The following is a 17,619-nucleotide window of genomic DNA, read 5'->3' as shown; positions in this document are numbered from 1 at the left end:
TCTTGTTTACTTTCACTCAATTCAGTGGGCCAGAGGCCTCAGTCAGAATTCTTTCCTAGGTTTAGTTTATAGGATGCCTTCATTTCTTTAGTTCCTCACCTCTAGTCTGCTCCCTCAAATTAATGTTCTCTACCTTGAGGCCATTTGCAACAGTGTGGGTGGAAAGACAACATGCTTTTTTTTTTTTTTTTTTTTCCCGCGACCGGCAACGGATCGCAACCCTCAGTGTCGCGCCCGTACCGGACCGGCAACGGGATCGCAACCCTTGGTGTTGCCCCCGCTCCTCGCTCAGCCAGTGAGCCTCCGGTCTGCACGTGGGATCCGAACCCTCGGCGGGAGTGCCACCGCGCTTCCCAAGCGGCGCACTGTAGCAGTGCGCCACCGGGCCGGCCCGAAAGACAACATCCTTAATCTGATTTTTGCCTCAGGGCTGGGTTTGTTTAACTGAGAGGTTTTATTGGGCCCTGTTTTTCAAAGATGATTTTTTATACTAATACAGTTTGGGGTCTAAAAGCCAATGGTTGTTCTAACCCTTTGAGTCCTGTTTCTTTTAATTTCTTCTTGAAAACCAACTAATTCTTGCCTGAGCTCCTCTTTCTTATACTGCCCTGGTGAATGCAGCATGTTAAGAGCAGTACCTTTTAACATTTTTCTTTTCTTCGGGAGGCCCTTGGGCTACTTTCCAAGTTTTAGCTAATATTTTGCCAAGGTGTAACATTTTGCCATGGGATGAATCCCAGGATTTCAAACATTCCATTTGTTTCCTTACATCCTAAGGCCTGACCTGGGCTAGGCTGATGCTCGTGGCATCCATTCCATTGTGTGACTGCAGTAGCACATAGAAGCAGCATGCAGTGGCTCAGCACAGTAGAAAGCATGATAGTTTTAGGTGAGCACGGTAGCGTTCTTTCAGGTGGTATGTCGGGGACCCAGGCTGCTGCTTTCCGGAGCTCTACCATTCCCTGAGTTCTCACTGTTATCTGAGCCCATCCAGCAGTAGAAGGATGACCACAAAGGGGTATCTGTGGGAGGTTCATGGGTGAATCTGGATGTGGCCTTGTCCATTCTCTTTACTTGCCACTGGCGAAAACTCAGTCAATGGCTTTATCTGGTTGCAAGGGAGCATGAGAAATGTAGTCTAGCTGTGTGCCCAGGAAGAAGAGGAAAATAGGTGTTGGAGGATAGTGCCAGTGCCACAATTGTCAATATCCAGGAAAATAGCACTTGTGTTTGTTTTTGTTTAACTTTTGGACAAAGACTTATAGACAAGTGCAAAAAAAAATACCTCTTTTGCAACCCAGAACTCTTTGTTCAGTATAAGTTTTGATACATAGAAGAAGGAGTATTATGATAACATAAGACAGTCTAAAGTGATGGAGGTATTGATAACCATAAGGTTGGTTCCAGGACTGTAGAACTGATAATTAAAAAGCATAGGATATTAGGGAAATCTCAGCTATATTTGTTAGTATTCCGATATCATGATGACATGATGCGTGAAGATGGCTTGTTCTTTTTAAAAGGCTTTTATCCTCAGAACTTGATGACTGAAATTGGAAGGAATGAATTTGATTTAAACTCTTCATATTAGAGAGTGTGTCAGAAATTGAGAACAAGGCAGGTCAATCTATTCTAAAAATGGCCCTAAAGTAAATTGCTTGAAGAAATAAGATCCCAAAGATTCTTGATGGGGAATTTTTGAAGTTGTCATCAGTATGTCCATATTAAAGTGGAGATAAAAGCCCAAATAAAAGAATTAATGGACTATAAGAACGACTATGGATTAAGCATCAGTTCTTTTAAAAAGGACTATCTTGAAGATAAATCCTGACGGAAGCTTTAGACGTGACCTTGATGGGCAGTGGAAGGAGTCACAACATGTGAAATTCCTTGAGTAAGAATTTATTGACTTTAAATAATTTTGCCTAATGGCACAAATAATAAAAAATACCCTTTACACACTGTTGAAAAAAAAAATCCAGGAAAATAAAACAATTAGTAGATTGGTTCTTTATGTTATGAAGGTAAGTGATCATGTAACACCAATGTCAAGGGTTCGGATCCCCATACTGGCTAGCTACAAAAAAAAAGGTGAGTGATCAGATTTTTTTTAATCCAATTTTTTGGCATTATGATGAACCCATTTTTAAAATTTCTCTCACAAAAAATGAATAATAGTACATATTTATATAAATGTGTTCTGTTTTTTGCTCTTCCAGTCAACAAAACGGAATATTCCGATGCTCTTTGTCCGTGGAGATGGTGTTGTGCTAGTTGCTCCTCCGTTGAGAGTTGGCTGAAACAATCTATCCTGTATGGGAAAAAGGAGACTTTGTACAGTTGCCTCTTTAAATGTACAAAACATTCAAAAGACAAACCTGCATACGTTTTGATATTGAGAAATAACCCAAGGATTCTCCCATTCCTGAAATGGGTCGATTTGCAGATAACTTAGAACTTCTTGAACTAAATGGCATTTTTGTTTTTCTCCAACCCTTGCAATGAGTGTGAGCACCAAGATGCAAAACTCTTTTTCAGGAGTTGGTTTGCTTCATTGTTCTTACAGGCAATTTCTGATTTTTGTTTTTTTCTTAAATTAAATTTGATGTTTCCTTTTCGATTTTTTTAATGGTCTCAACTTGCGAATTCTTTAAGCACGTCTTACATTCACTCACTACACATTTACAGTGCATCTACTACGTTTGAGGAACCAGGTTGAATGCTGGGAACTAGAATTTTGTCACCCTGCCTCCTGCCCTCGAGTCTTCTGGGGAGCCAGTTGTTTCAACCAACAATTGCAGGGCAGTGATGTCAGTGCTGATAGAAGAATTCACATACGGGAGGATGCCAGAGGAACCAAGAGAAGAGCACCCAAATCAGAACAGGGCAGGGGTGGTGATGTGTCATTGTAAACATTAACATTGCAATAGAAGACAAAGCCCGATTTCTGTTGCTTCCATGTGGCCTGATTTATTTCTAATGTCAAGTTTTAGTGGTCATATACCCGTGTGGTTCAGCTTGGTCATATCTTCGAGGGCCACATTTAGCTTATGACTCGAAGAAACCATTTTTTCCCTCTTAGATCATAGACTGTTAATAATGAGGAGTCAAAAACAACTTGTCTCAGCGGCACAACAAAGCAGGAAGTGGCTAAAAGCAAAGCTATTTTTATTTCTAGTTTCAGTCAGCCAACACTTAATGCTGTAGAAGTATAGAGGAAAGATGTGCATGTTACAGTCTTTAAATCTTTGTCAAGGCAGGGCTTAGAACCTCACATCCTGTACTGAGTAGGTTGTTCCATTTTGAAATGTAGAAAATATGATTTGTAGATGGATTTTCTGTAAATATGCTGAATGTGTGTTTGCTGATCTATTAGCAAGTACAACATGCTAACATGCACAACATTTTAAGCCATTGCAAGAAAGATGCTTTCAGTAGACATTCTGTTAAAAAGGTTTTGTTTTCATTATTTATTGTGCTTCTCCCTGAGGGTCAATGGAGAGGAGAAGAGCAAGTGTGGGTGAGCTGATGGAGGCAGGAGAGACACCCTCCCTTCGCTTCTGCCACCACCACATTTTGTCCTTAGGCTTTATGGTCCCAGAAGGTAACCTGTTTGCAATAGCCTGTTCAGTGTTGAAAAAATGGGACTTGCAATTCCAGCAGTAGCAAGTGGCCGATCCTTGGGATCACTCTTTCTGCGTAGAACTCTTGCCTAAGTGATAGTTATGAGGCTACACAATAACAGTTGCCATCATTTGTTGAACAAAGTGCATCAGGCAAAGGCATTTTGTGTGCATACTCATATTTAACCTTTTCAACAACTCTCTCCAGAACTACAAGACACCGAAGTTCAAAGAGCTCAGGTGATCGCTTGCCTATGGTTCTGCAGCTCGTATGCACATGGCAGCAGTGTGTACAGCTGCCTGACTCCTACTAGTGTAAGTATGTGGTGAGGTGTGCTGCAGAGGCACTGGCTCTGGGTAGTAACTTGGCTCCCAGTGTCCACCACAGCCATGGCAGCACTGGCCATTTGGCCCTCTTGCTCTGCCACATTTGCATCTTTCTTCAGCATTGCATTTATTTTTAGTGGTTTCTAATAACCACACTTAATTCCTGGATACTTTCTATTCCATTCTTGGTCATCTGTCTCCTCTTCCTCCTGGAACTGATAGATTGCACTAGGACTTCTGGCTGTAAGGACTTGTTTATACAATTTTGTTTCTAAAACCCATGAACCTTAAAATCTGACACAGTTACCCTCACACACAAAACTCAATTGCAACTTATAAACATCCATTTACCTTCTAGCTGTTGAGATACAGGAAGAGGGGTGATAAAAGGTTAACTGCAGAGTAACCATCTGCGTGTTACCAGATGGAGAGGAGGCAGTATGTTTTATGAGCCCGTTTGGAGCTGTGACTCAGTAAACAACAGGAACACCTGAAGCAGGGCCCTGCCACAGTCCTCCACATTGAGGTTTCCTCTGCAGGACTTCAGGGGTGCTGTTCCCTGAGGGTTTATGCTGTCAGAGGGCCCCTGGGAGCCATGCGTCGGACTCCCAAAGCTACACAACACCCTGAGTTCCAGCCGGCTAGATGGCCCATAGTCACTGGAGCCGCTGACTGGTGGTTTCTGCAATGTGGTGTCACACAGCTCAAGGGGAGCCTTCTGGCTGTTTTCTTTTGGAAGCCACACCTGGATCTGTCTCGGTTGTTTCATGAAAGAGGTTGTTATGAATTGTTATTGCCTCCTGCTAGGAAAGATGGACAGACAAAATGTAGGACCGCAGGTTTGTACTTAAGATTAAATGTGCCCAAATTGAAATAACCAAGTAATGTGAGTATCCTAGGTTAAACTAAAATCATTACCTACAAGTGGACAAATTTCAAATAGTGATTTTTGAAGATCTCAAACTAGAGGTATCGCTGTGCACACTAGGAGGCACAAACCTTTTTTTCACACACTTGCTTATTTACTCTTAACATTTCCTTAGCTGTTGCCCACATTGCTTTTAGCCTGCTCCCCAAAGGGGAGGAATGCTCCATTGTGTGAACAGTTGTCACCTGGGTGTGATGCTCACCTGGGCTGAACATGGAAAATAACTGAGAATTCCATGAGTCATCAGGAATTAGCTGGACCAAACAGCACAATTGATGTTTCTCTGTGTCACTCAGCTCTGCTGAACTATGTGGGTTTCATTTGTGGGCAAGCTCCTTCCTGTAACAGATCGAGAATTCCAACCTACCTGCCTGCCAACTGCAGTGGTCTCTCTCCTGAACTGGTTCATGTACCCAGCTGTGGCTAGTCATTACAGCCATGAGAACATCGGGCTCCCATTGGCCAGGCCTGACTCACATGCCCATTCCTGGAACTAAGCGAGATCATCTCCATGTGAGCCATATGGTCTATGAGTGGAGAGAGGTAGTTCTCTAAAGGAAACCAGAGGGAAAGGGGAATGGGGGCTGCAGACAAGGAATGCCTGTTACATAGGTGTAGGGAAAGTGAAGATAAATGGTCAGGGTCGGGGGTTTGGAGTCTTGACAAGCATTTAATGTAAATATTCACGTGTGCCCAGGTGTTCCTTGGTTATTGTCTAATGTAATTGTGCATGTGCACCCAGGTGTTCCTGAGTTGTCTGACTCACACCCAGGTGTCCTGGGTTATCAGACTTAAAGGACAAGTGGCTCTGGTCCACGGGCCCCCCCTCCCAACTCCCACCCCCAGGGAGGCCATGGGGAGGCCGCTACTGCTCCTGGAGGGTGTTGCTTCAAGCCGTTGGTGCTAGAGCCCCCAGCATGCTCCAGGAGGCCACCTCTGCTGCTGCTGGAGGCTGCTGGAAGCTGCTGCAAGCTGCTGCTGCTGCTGAGGAAGCTGAGGACTGAACTCGTGTTGTCTGTCAACAGCTCCTGGGATCTTTCCCAATTACCTAGCTTGTGGACCTGTATGTGAGAGATCTGGTGACCCAGCTGGACATGTGAGGGGTCTGGTGACCCAGTCTGTATATGAGGGGTCTATGACCCAGTCTGTACAAAGGGTTTGAAGGGTCTGTGGGCCCTAACCCGACAATACAGTAGGGATAACTTTTAGTCTAATTTATAGAAAACTAAATCCCTTTGGCAATTTATTGTTAGTAAAAAATGTCTTGGAACATACCTCAGGTTTGGACAACTGGTTTTAACCCATTGCTCTGAAATCTAGCAGGAGGCTCTGGAGCAGCCTGAGGGGAATCAGTGTGGGTGGGGCTTAGACTTGTTAGATAACTGGGCCTGGTGGTAGCTGGAGTCCTCTAGGAGGGTCTAGATGGGGGATCTGCAACACGGGGGTGGTATTTGGCCGGGGTTGGTATTGGAGTCCTCGGAGCTACTGGGGAGGGCAGGATACTTGAATAGGGTGAACACTGAGCCCCACCAGACAAGTCGCTGCTTACGAGCAAGGATGTATTCACGACCCCTGGCATAGGGCCTTGCTAAGTTTTTCCTCAATAAGTTCTGAATGGGCAAATAATTAAGTGACAAGAAGACCAGTGGCAATAGTACTTCATGATCAGCATTGTGGATGGAAGGGTCAGATGGTACTTTCAAAGAAGGTGAACTTTGCACACTTTTCTAGACACCTGTGTCCTTCCCACAATTGCACAATGTTTCCCACTTTTTTACCCTTCTAGCCATCTTGCCCGTTACCATTTGCCTGAGAATATCAGTATATGCCAACTGGATTCCTAACTAGTTACCAATTTACACGGAAAACTAACACCATGAAATCCAGAAGCCATGCCAAATGTTTTAAATTCCCTTAAGATTCATTGCTTGGTTTGAATAAACCAGAGCATGTAGATTCTTATTTTCTTGGTTGCTTCTAGCTGCTTCCTAGGCATGGAAGCAGCACGCCCCACTGCAGTTTCTGACATTGATTATTCCGGAGGAGTTATTTTCTTGGTGCTCATCCCCCTATTGTGCTGTGGGGATCTGAGCTCTGGGTGTTGACAGGAGCCCCAAAGTTGCCCTTAGTGGGTTGGAAAACTGACCATAGAGGATTTAGCACTGTGGTGAAATCAGAGAAACCTGGCTTTACATCCCAGCTGTGCCAAGTGCCAGCTGGGCAAATGCCTTATGCCCTAAGGTCAGCTGTTAGGACTGGAAAGCATCTATATGAACAGCCTAGGACAGTGCAGGAGTGTCACTGACATGTCACCGACACTGGGGTCAGAAAGCACAAAGGTGGCAGCACTGGAAGGCCAGTGTGGCTTGCTGAGGTCACTCCCCCATCTCACTCCAACTACCTCCACTCCTTTTCTCCCCCAGATAGTTTTCAGGAGACTCATGAATCCTAAATAATTGGATTTGTTCAATTTAAAAAGAATGATTGCATGTGCACTATGTTCCAGGATCTGTCAGCAGAGGACTGAACAAGACCAATTGTGTGGTACCGAGTGCTGTGAAGGAGGGTGAGAACATGGGGGAGAGGACACAGAACCAGAAGCCTTGGGAGGGAGGTCTGTCTCAGGAGGTAACATCTGAACAGCAGGAGGGTGCAGGCCCCGTGGGGATTTGCCCAAACAGTCGTCCTGGTACCTGGAACCCGTGCAGAGGCTCTGAGGCAAGAACAGTTCTGCCTGGTCAAGGGGCAGCAAGAAGGCCAATAGGTTGGAGAAGAACAAGCCAAGGGAGGGTGTTGGGAGATGAGGAGAGATGGCCGGACCGCTGAGACCAAGGAAGAGGTCCAGGTGTCATTCCGCACCCTTGCTTTACAGATGGGGATGAAAAGCCCAAGAGAGAGAGAGAGAGACTTGCTGGAGTCCAGGCTGATCTAGTTGTAAATTAGGGCCACTGTGTAGCTCAACTCCAGGGGTTGCTGCTCACACCCTCGTCCCTGGAGTTGTGTGAAGTGTAGTGTGTGCGGCTGTACAGTCCCCTTCCTTCTGGTCACATGCCAGCATGTCCCCATCCTTCCCCTTTTGAAGGGTCTTCCTTTTGAGTACACAGCTGCCATTTGGGCCACATGGGAGCTGGTATTCATGTGCATGAAGGGGAAGGACTGCTGGCCTCCCTCAACTGGTCCTTGTGCACAGAGTTGGAAATCAAACACACCAGACTCAGCTCTATACCCACATGCTTTGTGAATTTTGGCAAGCCTCTCACCTCACCGTTTCTGGGCCTCAAGTATTCCTATAAAGGGAAATTGAGGGGGTTGGGTTTTATCCCTGCAGGGCTTGTTACTAATCCAGCTGAGAGAGGGCAGCTAAACTTACGTGTCTTAATTGTCAACACCAGGTGGCACTGTGACCTTTGCTTTCCCCACAAGTTGTGTCATTTATTTCCCTAAATCCAGTTTGCAGAATTCCAACCCTATGATATCTACCACTGCCCACAGCAAAGAAGGGAAGCAAACAACGCATTCCTTGGGCCCTAGGGAGAAGTTGTAAGGTAAATGCCCGTCTAATGATGCCCACATCCTGTTAAACTAAGATGATATTGTCAACAAGACTGCATTTGAGGCGAGATGGTTTTTGTCAGCACTAAGTTCTGTGCACATAGCTGAATGGAAGTTGGACAGATCTTCTGTCAGGATTTGAGGGCAGGTTCCCCCGCTGTGTTGAGCAGATCCTTTTTCAGTGTCCTCTCAGCTTGAACAGTTTTGGGAAAAGGCCTAGGGTGACTCTGTCATTAAGAGAGCCTATGTTTGGAGTTCTCGAAAAACTCTTGGTTACAGTATCTGAAAGCCAACATTTGTGTGTACTAGGCAAAGAATACAGATTTGGAATCAGAAGCCTTGCATTTGAATCCCAGCTGCACTATTAACTGGCTGAATAACAGGTTTGGCCTCTGATCCTTAGTTTCCTCCTCCAAAAAGTGGGGACAGTAGCAGGGCCCACCTCAGAAAGAAGGACTGAGGATTGAATGATGTCCATAAAGGATCTTGCTCAGGGCCTGGTATGGAGCAGGAGCTCAGAACATGTTTGTTTCCCCTAATTAAGCCAGTGGCTCTGTCTCCTCATAAATGCCTTTCAGCCCTCTGCAGTTGGTCCATAGCATGAAAAGACCCCTCGTAAATATTAATCTGTCTTTATAACAAGAATCAAAGCTGTTCTTTAGTTTCTGCCTCACTGGGTCTGCTACAACAATTTTTAAATATTCTCATTGATCTCTCATTGCGCTGTTTTTCCCTTATGACTTTTCCAGGCTATCTGCTAGAAACTGGGTTGGATAAAAGCTAGTCATTGTTAGGATTTGGAAATCAAATGAAGGGTTGGGGAGGCCTCCCCTTTGCAGAGTCCTTTGCCCTCCTTCTCCTCGGTTCTCAATAGTGTTTTTCTCAGTTTCACTTTAGAGTACAAGAGAAATGAGTGGAACCAGGTCAGTGAACAGGGTCACCCAGCAGCATCACAAGACAATGACATCACTGTCAGCTCCTGACCAGGAAAAATCCAAGGCTCAAATAACCAAGGGAAAGGGCAGGTCATCTTCATGACAGGTTGACAGGGTTGCTTGCAGGCCTCTGTCAAATATGGTTGAGGGCCTGGGAGGGTTGCTAAAAATGACGCAGAGACCACACCTGCCTCTACTCGGTTTGCCCTGTGCAACCTTGCCTGCCCTCACATGCTCAGAACAACAGAATATCACCAATGAGTTGTTTTGTCCCCCCCTTTCCTAGAAGAAAGGTTACCAACCACCAGACTCAAAATAGAATGTGAATCATGTCGCAGGAATCCTGTCCAATCCGAGCACACTCATATTAGGCAGTTCCTTTTGAGGGATAAGGCAGATAAGCAGAATCTCCAAGCTCTTATCACTTGGTTGGAATTGACAGCAGAAGGCCTCTAGTCGGCCTCACCCCAGGCTAGTTGTGTTTCTGCGGATGCTGCATGTCAAGCGAATCACGTTTCTTATGCCCTAGAGGGACACTGTTTCATAGGTGAATCAGATGCAGAGCCTCACATAAAGAATCATTTTGTTAAAATGAGTGGTTGTCCCCAACTTTATCCATTTCCCAAGTTAGTAGTTTTATGAATTAAGCTTTTTTTTTTTTCCATGCTTGGCTTAAATTATTATTCTTAGTGGCATGACAAATTTTTTCCATATGGTAATGAAATACCAATGATAACTTTCCTAAAGAACTAATAAAAATGAACCAGGGGACAAATTCAGTGCTTGGCAGGTTTGTCGTTCACATGTATGATGAATATTACCTTTTTCTCTGAGGCTTTAATTCTATCTTAGTCTAAGAAACTCAGCCATGAAGGACTGCCCCTGCCTTCTGACATCTTCAAGAATTGTTCAGTATGTGAGTAATGTACATAATTTGATCAACTTACATTTTAACTTCTTTATACAATCAGCACATTTTCGGTTACTTACACTTTAGTGAAATACACACTACACAACATGAGTAAGTGGGAAATATTTGTAACTACATATTTTTTTTTAATTTTTAGTTTTTATTTTGAATTGTGGTTAAAAACTGCATAACACAAAATGTACCACCTTAATCATTTCTAAGTGTACAGTTCAGTAGTGTAAAGTATATTCACACTGTTGTGCGATATACATTATACATTAAGTTTTCTTAAAGCAAAGCACTCCTGGATGTCTTTACCAATTATTAGATATGTTCCCATCCACCAAGTCCTTCTGCCACAACATAATACTTTATTACTATGCCTAAACTTACTTTTCAAGGGTTTCAGAGCTTTGGAAAGTAACTGAACAAAATCCATGGACAACATTTGAAATATGGGGAGCACTTAGAGAAGGCTGTGACGCTATCTCATCCTTTATTCATCACGAGCCAAGCTCCTTTGATTAGAAAGTGCCTGGACTGACAGGGGGAGAGCTGGCCTAGAAGCTGTTGGATGAGGGCCATGGGTAAAGTGTTCGGATCACGTCATCCCTGCTTACGGCCCTCTGGCAGCTTCTCATCTTGTCAGAGAAACATCCACACTCCTGACTCATATCACCACCTCATGATCCAACCCGTGCCAACATCTCTGACCTCACCTCCTTCTGCCCACACTAGCCTCCTTGCTATTCCTCAAAAATGTTGAGCTCATTCCCTCTTAAAGATCTTTGTATTCACTCTTCCTTCTAGAACAATTTTCTCAAATTGTGCTCAGCAATAGAACTATTTATGGAGCTCATAAAACTCTCAATGCCCAGGCCTCATCCTACACCATTGAAATCATAATCTCTGGGCCTTAAGGAGTATTAAAAAAAAAACAACCCCACCCAGGTATGCCAATATGTAGCCACTTTTGAGATCAGTAGTTCTCCAAGTGTGGTCTCAGATAAGCATCACCTGGAAACTTGTTAGGAATGCAGATTCTGTCCCTACCCCAAACTTACTGAATCAGAAACTCTGGGTTTAGGGCTCAAGAATATATATTTCAACAAGGCCTCCAGGTAATTCTGATGCACACCAAATTTTGAGAACCACTGTCCTGTATTCTTGATGCTCAAGATGTGCCGAGTAGACCAGGAGCATCAGTATACCTTGGAGGTTTGTTAGCCACACAGAATCTCTGACACCGTCCCAGCGGGTAAACCTGGCGTACTTAATCAGAATCTGCACTTTAACAATATCCCTGGTGGCTCATGTGCACATGTAAGTTGGAGAAGATTCCTAGCTGAGTCTCCTGAGAGGGTCTAGGAGCAATTGCACACTGGTAGCCGGAGCCCACCTGGCACCCAGATTTTGGATTTTATGTATCTTCTAACACCAGAAGGAACCAGGCTCGTTGGAGAAAAGTCTGATGCCAGGGTGGGGGCAGGGAAAGTACCAGATGAGCCTAAAACATATTATTGCACCAGAAAGCAAGGAAATACTTGAAGAATGATGGAGACGTGTCACAAAGACTTTCATTGGCCAAATCTGAAATGAATCTGATAGTAGTGGGTTATAACATATTGAGCAAAATAAAAACCCACGAGTTCATAGTTATATATAAAAAATGATTGTGTGAATAAATGGCAGAGAAGGAAGAGCTCTTACTTACAGTAGAATGCCAACTAGTAAGTACAGAAGCAAAGATTAAGTAAGAAAGACACCCACAAGTGCCAAAACTAGTGAGAATCAGAATATTTATATTCTATAAGTGCCTCCCACAATTACTTATTAATTACAAAAGGGGAAAATAGTAACTTCGTGGTGGAGAAACCTGGTGGAGACCACCTTAACCAAACAACCACAGTTAACGTCACCAATACTGGGACAATGAAACAACACCTTGTGCCTCCTGCTGTGATGCTTCTGTGGTATTCCTGCCAAAAAGGCATGACCGGAATCGAATCCTCAGGAAACTTTAGGCAAACCCAAAAGGAAGAATGTTTCACAAATAACTGATCTGGACTCTTAAAATAACGTCAGGGTCAAGAAAGACGAGGAACAGCTTAAGAACTATTCCAGATAAAAGCAGATTAAAGAGACATGGGGAATAAATGGGATATGTGACCCTCGACCATGAAAAATAAGTGTAATTTAAAAAGGCTATTGTTGGAGCAATCAACAACATTTACACATGGACTGTAGATTAGATATGGACTGTGGTTATGTAAGAAAATGTTCTTATTCTTAGGAAATACACACTGAAGCATACAGGTAAAGGGTAGTATGTTTGCATTATGTACTCCCAAATGGTTCTGCAAAAATGTGTGTATGAGTGTGTGTGTAATATGTATATTGTATGTTGAGAAAGAGAGAGAGGAGAGAGAATGGGGCAAAACATAAACAACTGGTGAGTCCAGAAGATGAGAACTCCTTGTACTATTCTTGGAACTTTTCTATAACTTTAAATTTATATCACAATAAAAGTCATGTCCCCCCCTTCCCACAACGAAAGAGAACAAACACCAAAATAAACCAAGTGAGAGGCAGTGTTCTCAAGCACTCTTGCTTCCAAGTTTAGCAAGCCTCTCTCCTTCCAGTCATTCAGATCTCTGCTCCTATGTCACTTCCACAGAGAGGCCCTACCTGGTCACCCCATCCAACATAGCCCCTACCACCACTCACAGACCCTTTCTGTACGTTACCTGTTTTCTTATTTTCACAGTGCTTTGTTAGTATGTACAACTATCCCTGTTTATATATTTGTTTGTTTATCTCCTCCCACTAGAAGGTAAACTCATAAGCATGGAGGCTTTTCTGTCTTAATAGATCTCCTAGTACAGTGCCTACCAAATAGCAGGCACTTTACATGTGCATGTTAAATGAATGAGTGAACGAACAAATCTACATACCTGAGACACAGTTTTCTCAACTGCGGAACAAGAGGCCCTAAATGTAACATCCGATGCTGTCCCAGCTCTGACCTTGAAGCAAGGAGTGTGACAGTGTGAGAGCTACTGATCAATGAGCATCTAAAATGTCCTAGGCTTTATTTATAATTTCTCACTTAATTCTCACCATGATTCTGCAACACTGGGGATAGCATCCTTGTTTAGTTCATTCATTCAGGCAATGTGTACTGAGAGCCTGTTATCTTCTAGGCACTGCGAAACAGTGATTAACACGACAGGCACAGCCTCTACCCCATGGAGCTTGCCAAGTTAGCAGGAGATGGCTGAGAAAATCAAGACTCAGAAAGATTGCCCAACTTGCTAAAGTCACACAGCAAGTACCTGGCAGACCCGGGAAGTTAATGATCATCTAAATCCAAAGCCCATGCTCTCTCCACTGCTGGGGACAAGGTGCCACACAGGAGAGAAGCTGCTGTGAGCTGGTTCACTCCTCAGGTGGCTCCCTTAAAGCTGTCACACCTGCCTGTGTCCCGTGACCTCAGCACTAGTCCTTCTCCTTCTCTGTGTCCTCCTCAGCAGAGAAACAGAACATGCTGTCTTGTTGGTTGCATTCCTTATTATTCTGTGGCCTCTCGGTCCCATTTACTTCGGATAAGCAAGAGGCTCTTCCGCTTCACAGGGGAAAAGTCAAGTTCAGTTCAACCTGAGAAGTAATCTAAGTTGGAGATGCTATCAAATAACCTCGCCAGAAAAGGAACTGGAAAAGTGAAAACAGAGTAACAAAACAAAAATTCACTTCAAAAATGTTTAAAGAGACTGAGCATGAAGAAATAAAACCACGTAAGGGAGTAGGAAACTTCTTAAAAGATCTTCATTTTTCTTCAGCTCATTGATCATTTCCCTACTTGAAAGCTTTCTCTGCCAGTGAATCACTCAACTTAATCTTCATTTTTCTTCAGCTCATTGATCATTTCCCTACTTGAAAGCTTTCTCTGCCAGTGAAAGCTTTCACCAGGTCCTTTTTCCTTGTTTATAATCTTGAGCCTCAAGAAGCCCTCTGTAAGGACCTCAGTAAACTTCCTTGGTTAGCAAGACAAACGTTTGTCTTAGGGGATCGATTACTGTGCTGGGAGGTCTTAGATTCCTGGAATTTAGTGCATTCCTTCACTTTGAATTGGGTGACCTTCACTTCCGAGGGCCTCGGTTTCTGAAGCTACACACCAAAACCATGTTACCCAGTGAGTCATGTCCTGAGATTGCTCTGAGTTCCCTGCTGGAAAGTCAGAGAGGGTATTTGGCCAAGGATATGATTTATCTATGCCCATAAATGCTGCTTCTCCCCCTTCTGGAAGCTAGCTAATTGTGGTTAGAATTGGAAATGCATTCTCCGTGGGCATCTGAAGTAGATTCTTTACAGGAATGTTTAGCGGGTGGGTGAATAAAAGAGACACATTAACAAAGTTTTGTTATTCTAGAGAAAAAAATGTCATGTCTCGATTTTTTGTGGCCACAAAGTTCAGAGTTGGGGAGGGGATGGACAAGAAAGCAGCATTGTTCTTTGGAACTATTATTCACAGATGGCTTGCCCGTGAGAGCAGCTTTTCTGTTGCTGTTGAATGTCATTTTCTCAAGTGAGCCAGGCAGCTCACTGGCAACCGTATGGATGATGAAATGACCCACCTTTCTGTGTAGTGAGTTCTCCATCCTCGGAGATAACTAAGAATAGGCTGAATGAGTCCTCAGCAGAGGGTGGGGTAGAGAAAGTTCAAGCATCAGAAAAGAGGTTTGAATATGTACCGTTAATTTTCCTCATACCCTGGGATTCAGGGATTCTAGTTCCTTTTGGTGTCACATACTTTTCTTTCTTTTTTTTTTTTTTTTTTTGTCTTTTGTCTTTTTTCCGTGTCCAGCAACGGATCGCAACCCTCAGTGCTGCCCCCGTACCAGACCGGGGACCGGCAACGGGATTGCAACCCTCGGTGTTGCTCCCGTGCCCCACTCAGCCAGTGAGCGGGAACCGGTCCGTATGTGGGATGCGAACCCTCGGACGGGAGCGCCGCCGCGCTTCCCAAGCGGCACACTATCCAGTGCGCCACCGGGCCAGCCCCTGTCACATACTTTTCTGATCAGACAGTCTGAACTATGCAGCAGCGTATGGGACAAAGGGGAAAATCTGAGGTTAGAGTCACATGAAGAAATCATGACTTTATATCTGCTACAACCCATGAACCAGAATGAGGATCCAGGAGAAGAGCACAAGGAGGGTGTTTTGCATTTAAAGACCCATCACAGATGTTTGAGGACACACTTTTCAACAGGAAAGGTTGCGTGGACGGTGGACTCTGCAGCCTGAAAGGAATCCAGGCTGCCCCTGAAACCCCTCTGGGTGTGGCTTTCAGCCGTAGAAAGCTCTATTACTAATGAGAGGCAGGAGGAACCCCCGCATTAGAAACCCAGAGAGGGCAAGTACAGTGGGGATGATATCAGCTTAATCAGGACCTTATTTTAGAGTAAATCACAGCCCTAATAATAGCTCTCATTATTGATTCTCTTCTATGTGCAGGTATGATGCATGGTTTGCCTTACCTCAACAAGTTTTCAAGGCAGGTGCTATAAGCCTATTTTGCAGATGAATAAACTGAGGCTCCTAGAGAGAGGAAATGGGTTGCCCTGTAAATCGCTGAGCCAGCATTCAAACTCAAGTCTGTCTGACTCCAGATCCATGTTCTTTCCAGTGTGCAACAGTCTGGATTTAAAGGTAGGGATTATTAACCAGATTTTTTTCCAGATAGAAAAACTGAGCTGATGAAGTGGAGGTAACACTGGGCAAGCTGAAGTTTGGCTGACTGCAGATCTCTGCCAAGCATCCTGAGAGAGTAATACTTGTACCTTGTAGAATGCTGAAGCTGGGGACTGACCAGGGTCGTCTGGTGGAATCCCTCCAGTGTACAGGGGGAGAACCTGGCAAGCCAGAAGTAAGCAGCTCCAGGGTGCGAGGCCAGAGTGCGGCAAGCCAGGCATGGAGCCCCTGACTCCAAGTCCCTGGGTGTGTTGATTGAGCTGCTTTCAGGTAGAGTGGAACCAGATCTGTCCTGACTGCCTCCTGTTGCCTTTGTGTGCTTGGTGAGGCTACCCTGCCCCAGGGCTGGGATAGAGGCATGTCTGTGACCTTGGAGGGTATCCAAGAGGCCAGGGCATTGGGGTTGACCTTCTAACAGAGAAGCTGTCCCCGTGTGAGAATACAGCCAGGCAGGCAGGGCCCTGATGTCACGAGGTCAGCAGCTGCCTATCTGGTGAACCATGGAGAGATTGGGGGGTCAGATGAGGGGCAGAGAACAAAGACAATGCTTTATTTGAGGAGACCATCCATTGTTCTCAGATGCTTCTGCTCATCCCACATCTTCCTTCAAGGTTTGACCCTTGTGTGAAGCCCCCTGAATCTATCTAAACTTTCTTCTCCATCTCTGGCTGCAACATACATAATCCTGACTAGCATTTCTAGCAGACCTTTTACGTGCCAGGCCCTGGGCTAGACACTACATACCAAATCTGACATTTAGCTTTCCCAGCAATCCTGTGACCATGCTGTAATGAGCTAAGGCTCAGAGAGGTTAAGTGACTTGCACAAGCTCACACAGCTAATGAGTAACAGAGCTGGGATAGCAGCTCTGTTGGGATGGGGATTCCTGACTCTTGTTTGCTGCTGTATTGCCAGTGCGTGGCACATAGTGGCCACCCCAACACATATTTGTTTAATAAATGTCTGACTCCAAAGTCATGCCCTTTATCCTAAACCTCACTGCTTCCTGAAAACTCCCATGATGAGAAATTCAATCTTGAATGAAAATGGACTTAGAGGACTTCAGCCAAAAATGAATCCATGAATTTCTTTTCTATGGGTACTTTTATACTCACCAAGATGAGGCAATAAAGAAAGCTCCCCAAATAGAGTGTCAGTCACACTGTGCACATTTTTATAATTAGTAATCTGGGCTGCTAAGAAATTAAATTCTTCCTTGGGTGGGTTCAATGAGATGCTTGTTAGTTTATTTTGATTTTTGGCTTTCATGAAGACAACATCCACACCAATAGGCATTTGTTCTTCTGGGTCTGGTTCTCCAAAATTTCAAAGCCTATTTGATTTTGCAACTCAGTCTCTACAGACTTTTCTCAAGCCATGAGTTTCCAACTTTATACTCAACCCACACTTTAGTGGTACAGAAAGGGTGACCTGTGTATCCTCAAATTTCCAAAAAAGGAAACTCATGGCAGGGTTGGCTTACAGTATAGCTCCTTCTGTTGCCCAGCATGGTCCAAGTTCTTTAATGTTTGGTTTATTGGATCGTTACCATCCATTCCACACATGGACTTTCATTTTCAGCAACTGAAA

The 17,619-nt window shown here is 44.3% G+C and overlaps 1 protein-coding gene across 1 annotated transcript in view; it reads left to right on the top strand.

Moving 5' to 3' along the window:
• Nucleotides 1-2,944, top strand: part of LSM3 (LSM3 homolog, U6 small nuclear RNA associated (S. cerevisiae)) — a 17,004-nt gene extending 14,060 nt beyond the window's left edge. The window contains exon 4 of the mRNA XM_008589204.1: nt 2,220-2,944. Within this exon, the coding sequence (XP_008587426.1) occupies nt 2,220-2,300 (81 nt within the window). The 3' untranslated portion in view covers nt 2,301-2,944. The remainder of the gene's footprint in view (nt 1-2,219) is intronic.
• The last annotated feature ends 14,675 nt before the right edge of the window (nt 2,945-17,619 follow it).

This window comes from Galeopterus variegatus, unplaced genomic scaffold, assembly GCF_000696425.1.
Source record: "Galeopterus variegatus unplaced genomic scaffold, G_variegatus-3.0.2 Scaffold5295, whole genome shotgun sequence".
NCBI classification, from domain to species: domain Eukaryota; kingdom Metazoa; phylum Chordata; class Mammalia; order Dermoptera; family Cynocephalidae; genus Galeopterus; species Galeopterus variegatus.
The sequence above is the reverse complement of the archived record's forward strand: the minus strand, read 5'-3'. Positions and strand labels throughout refer to the sequence as shown.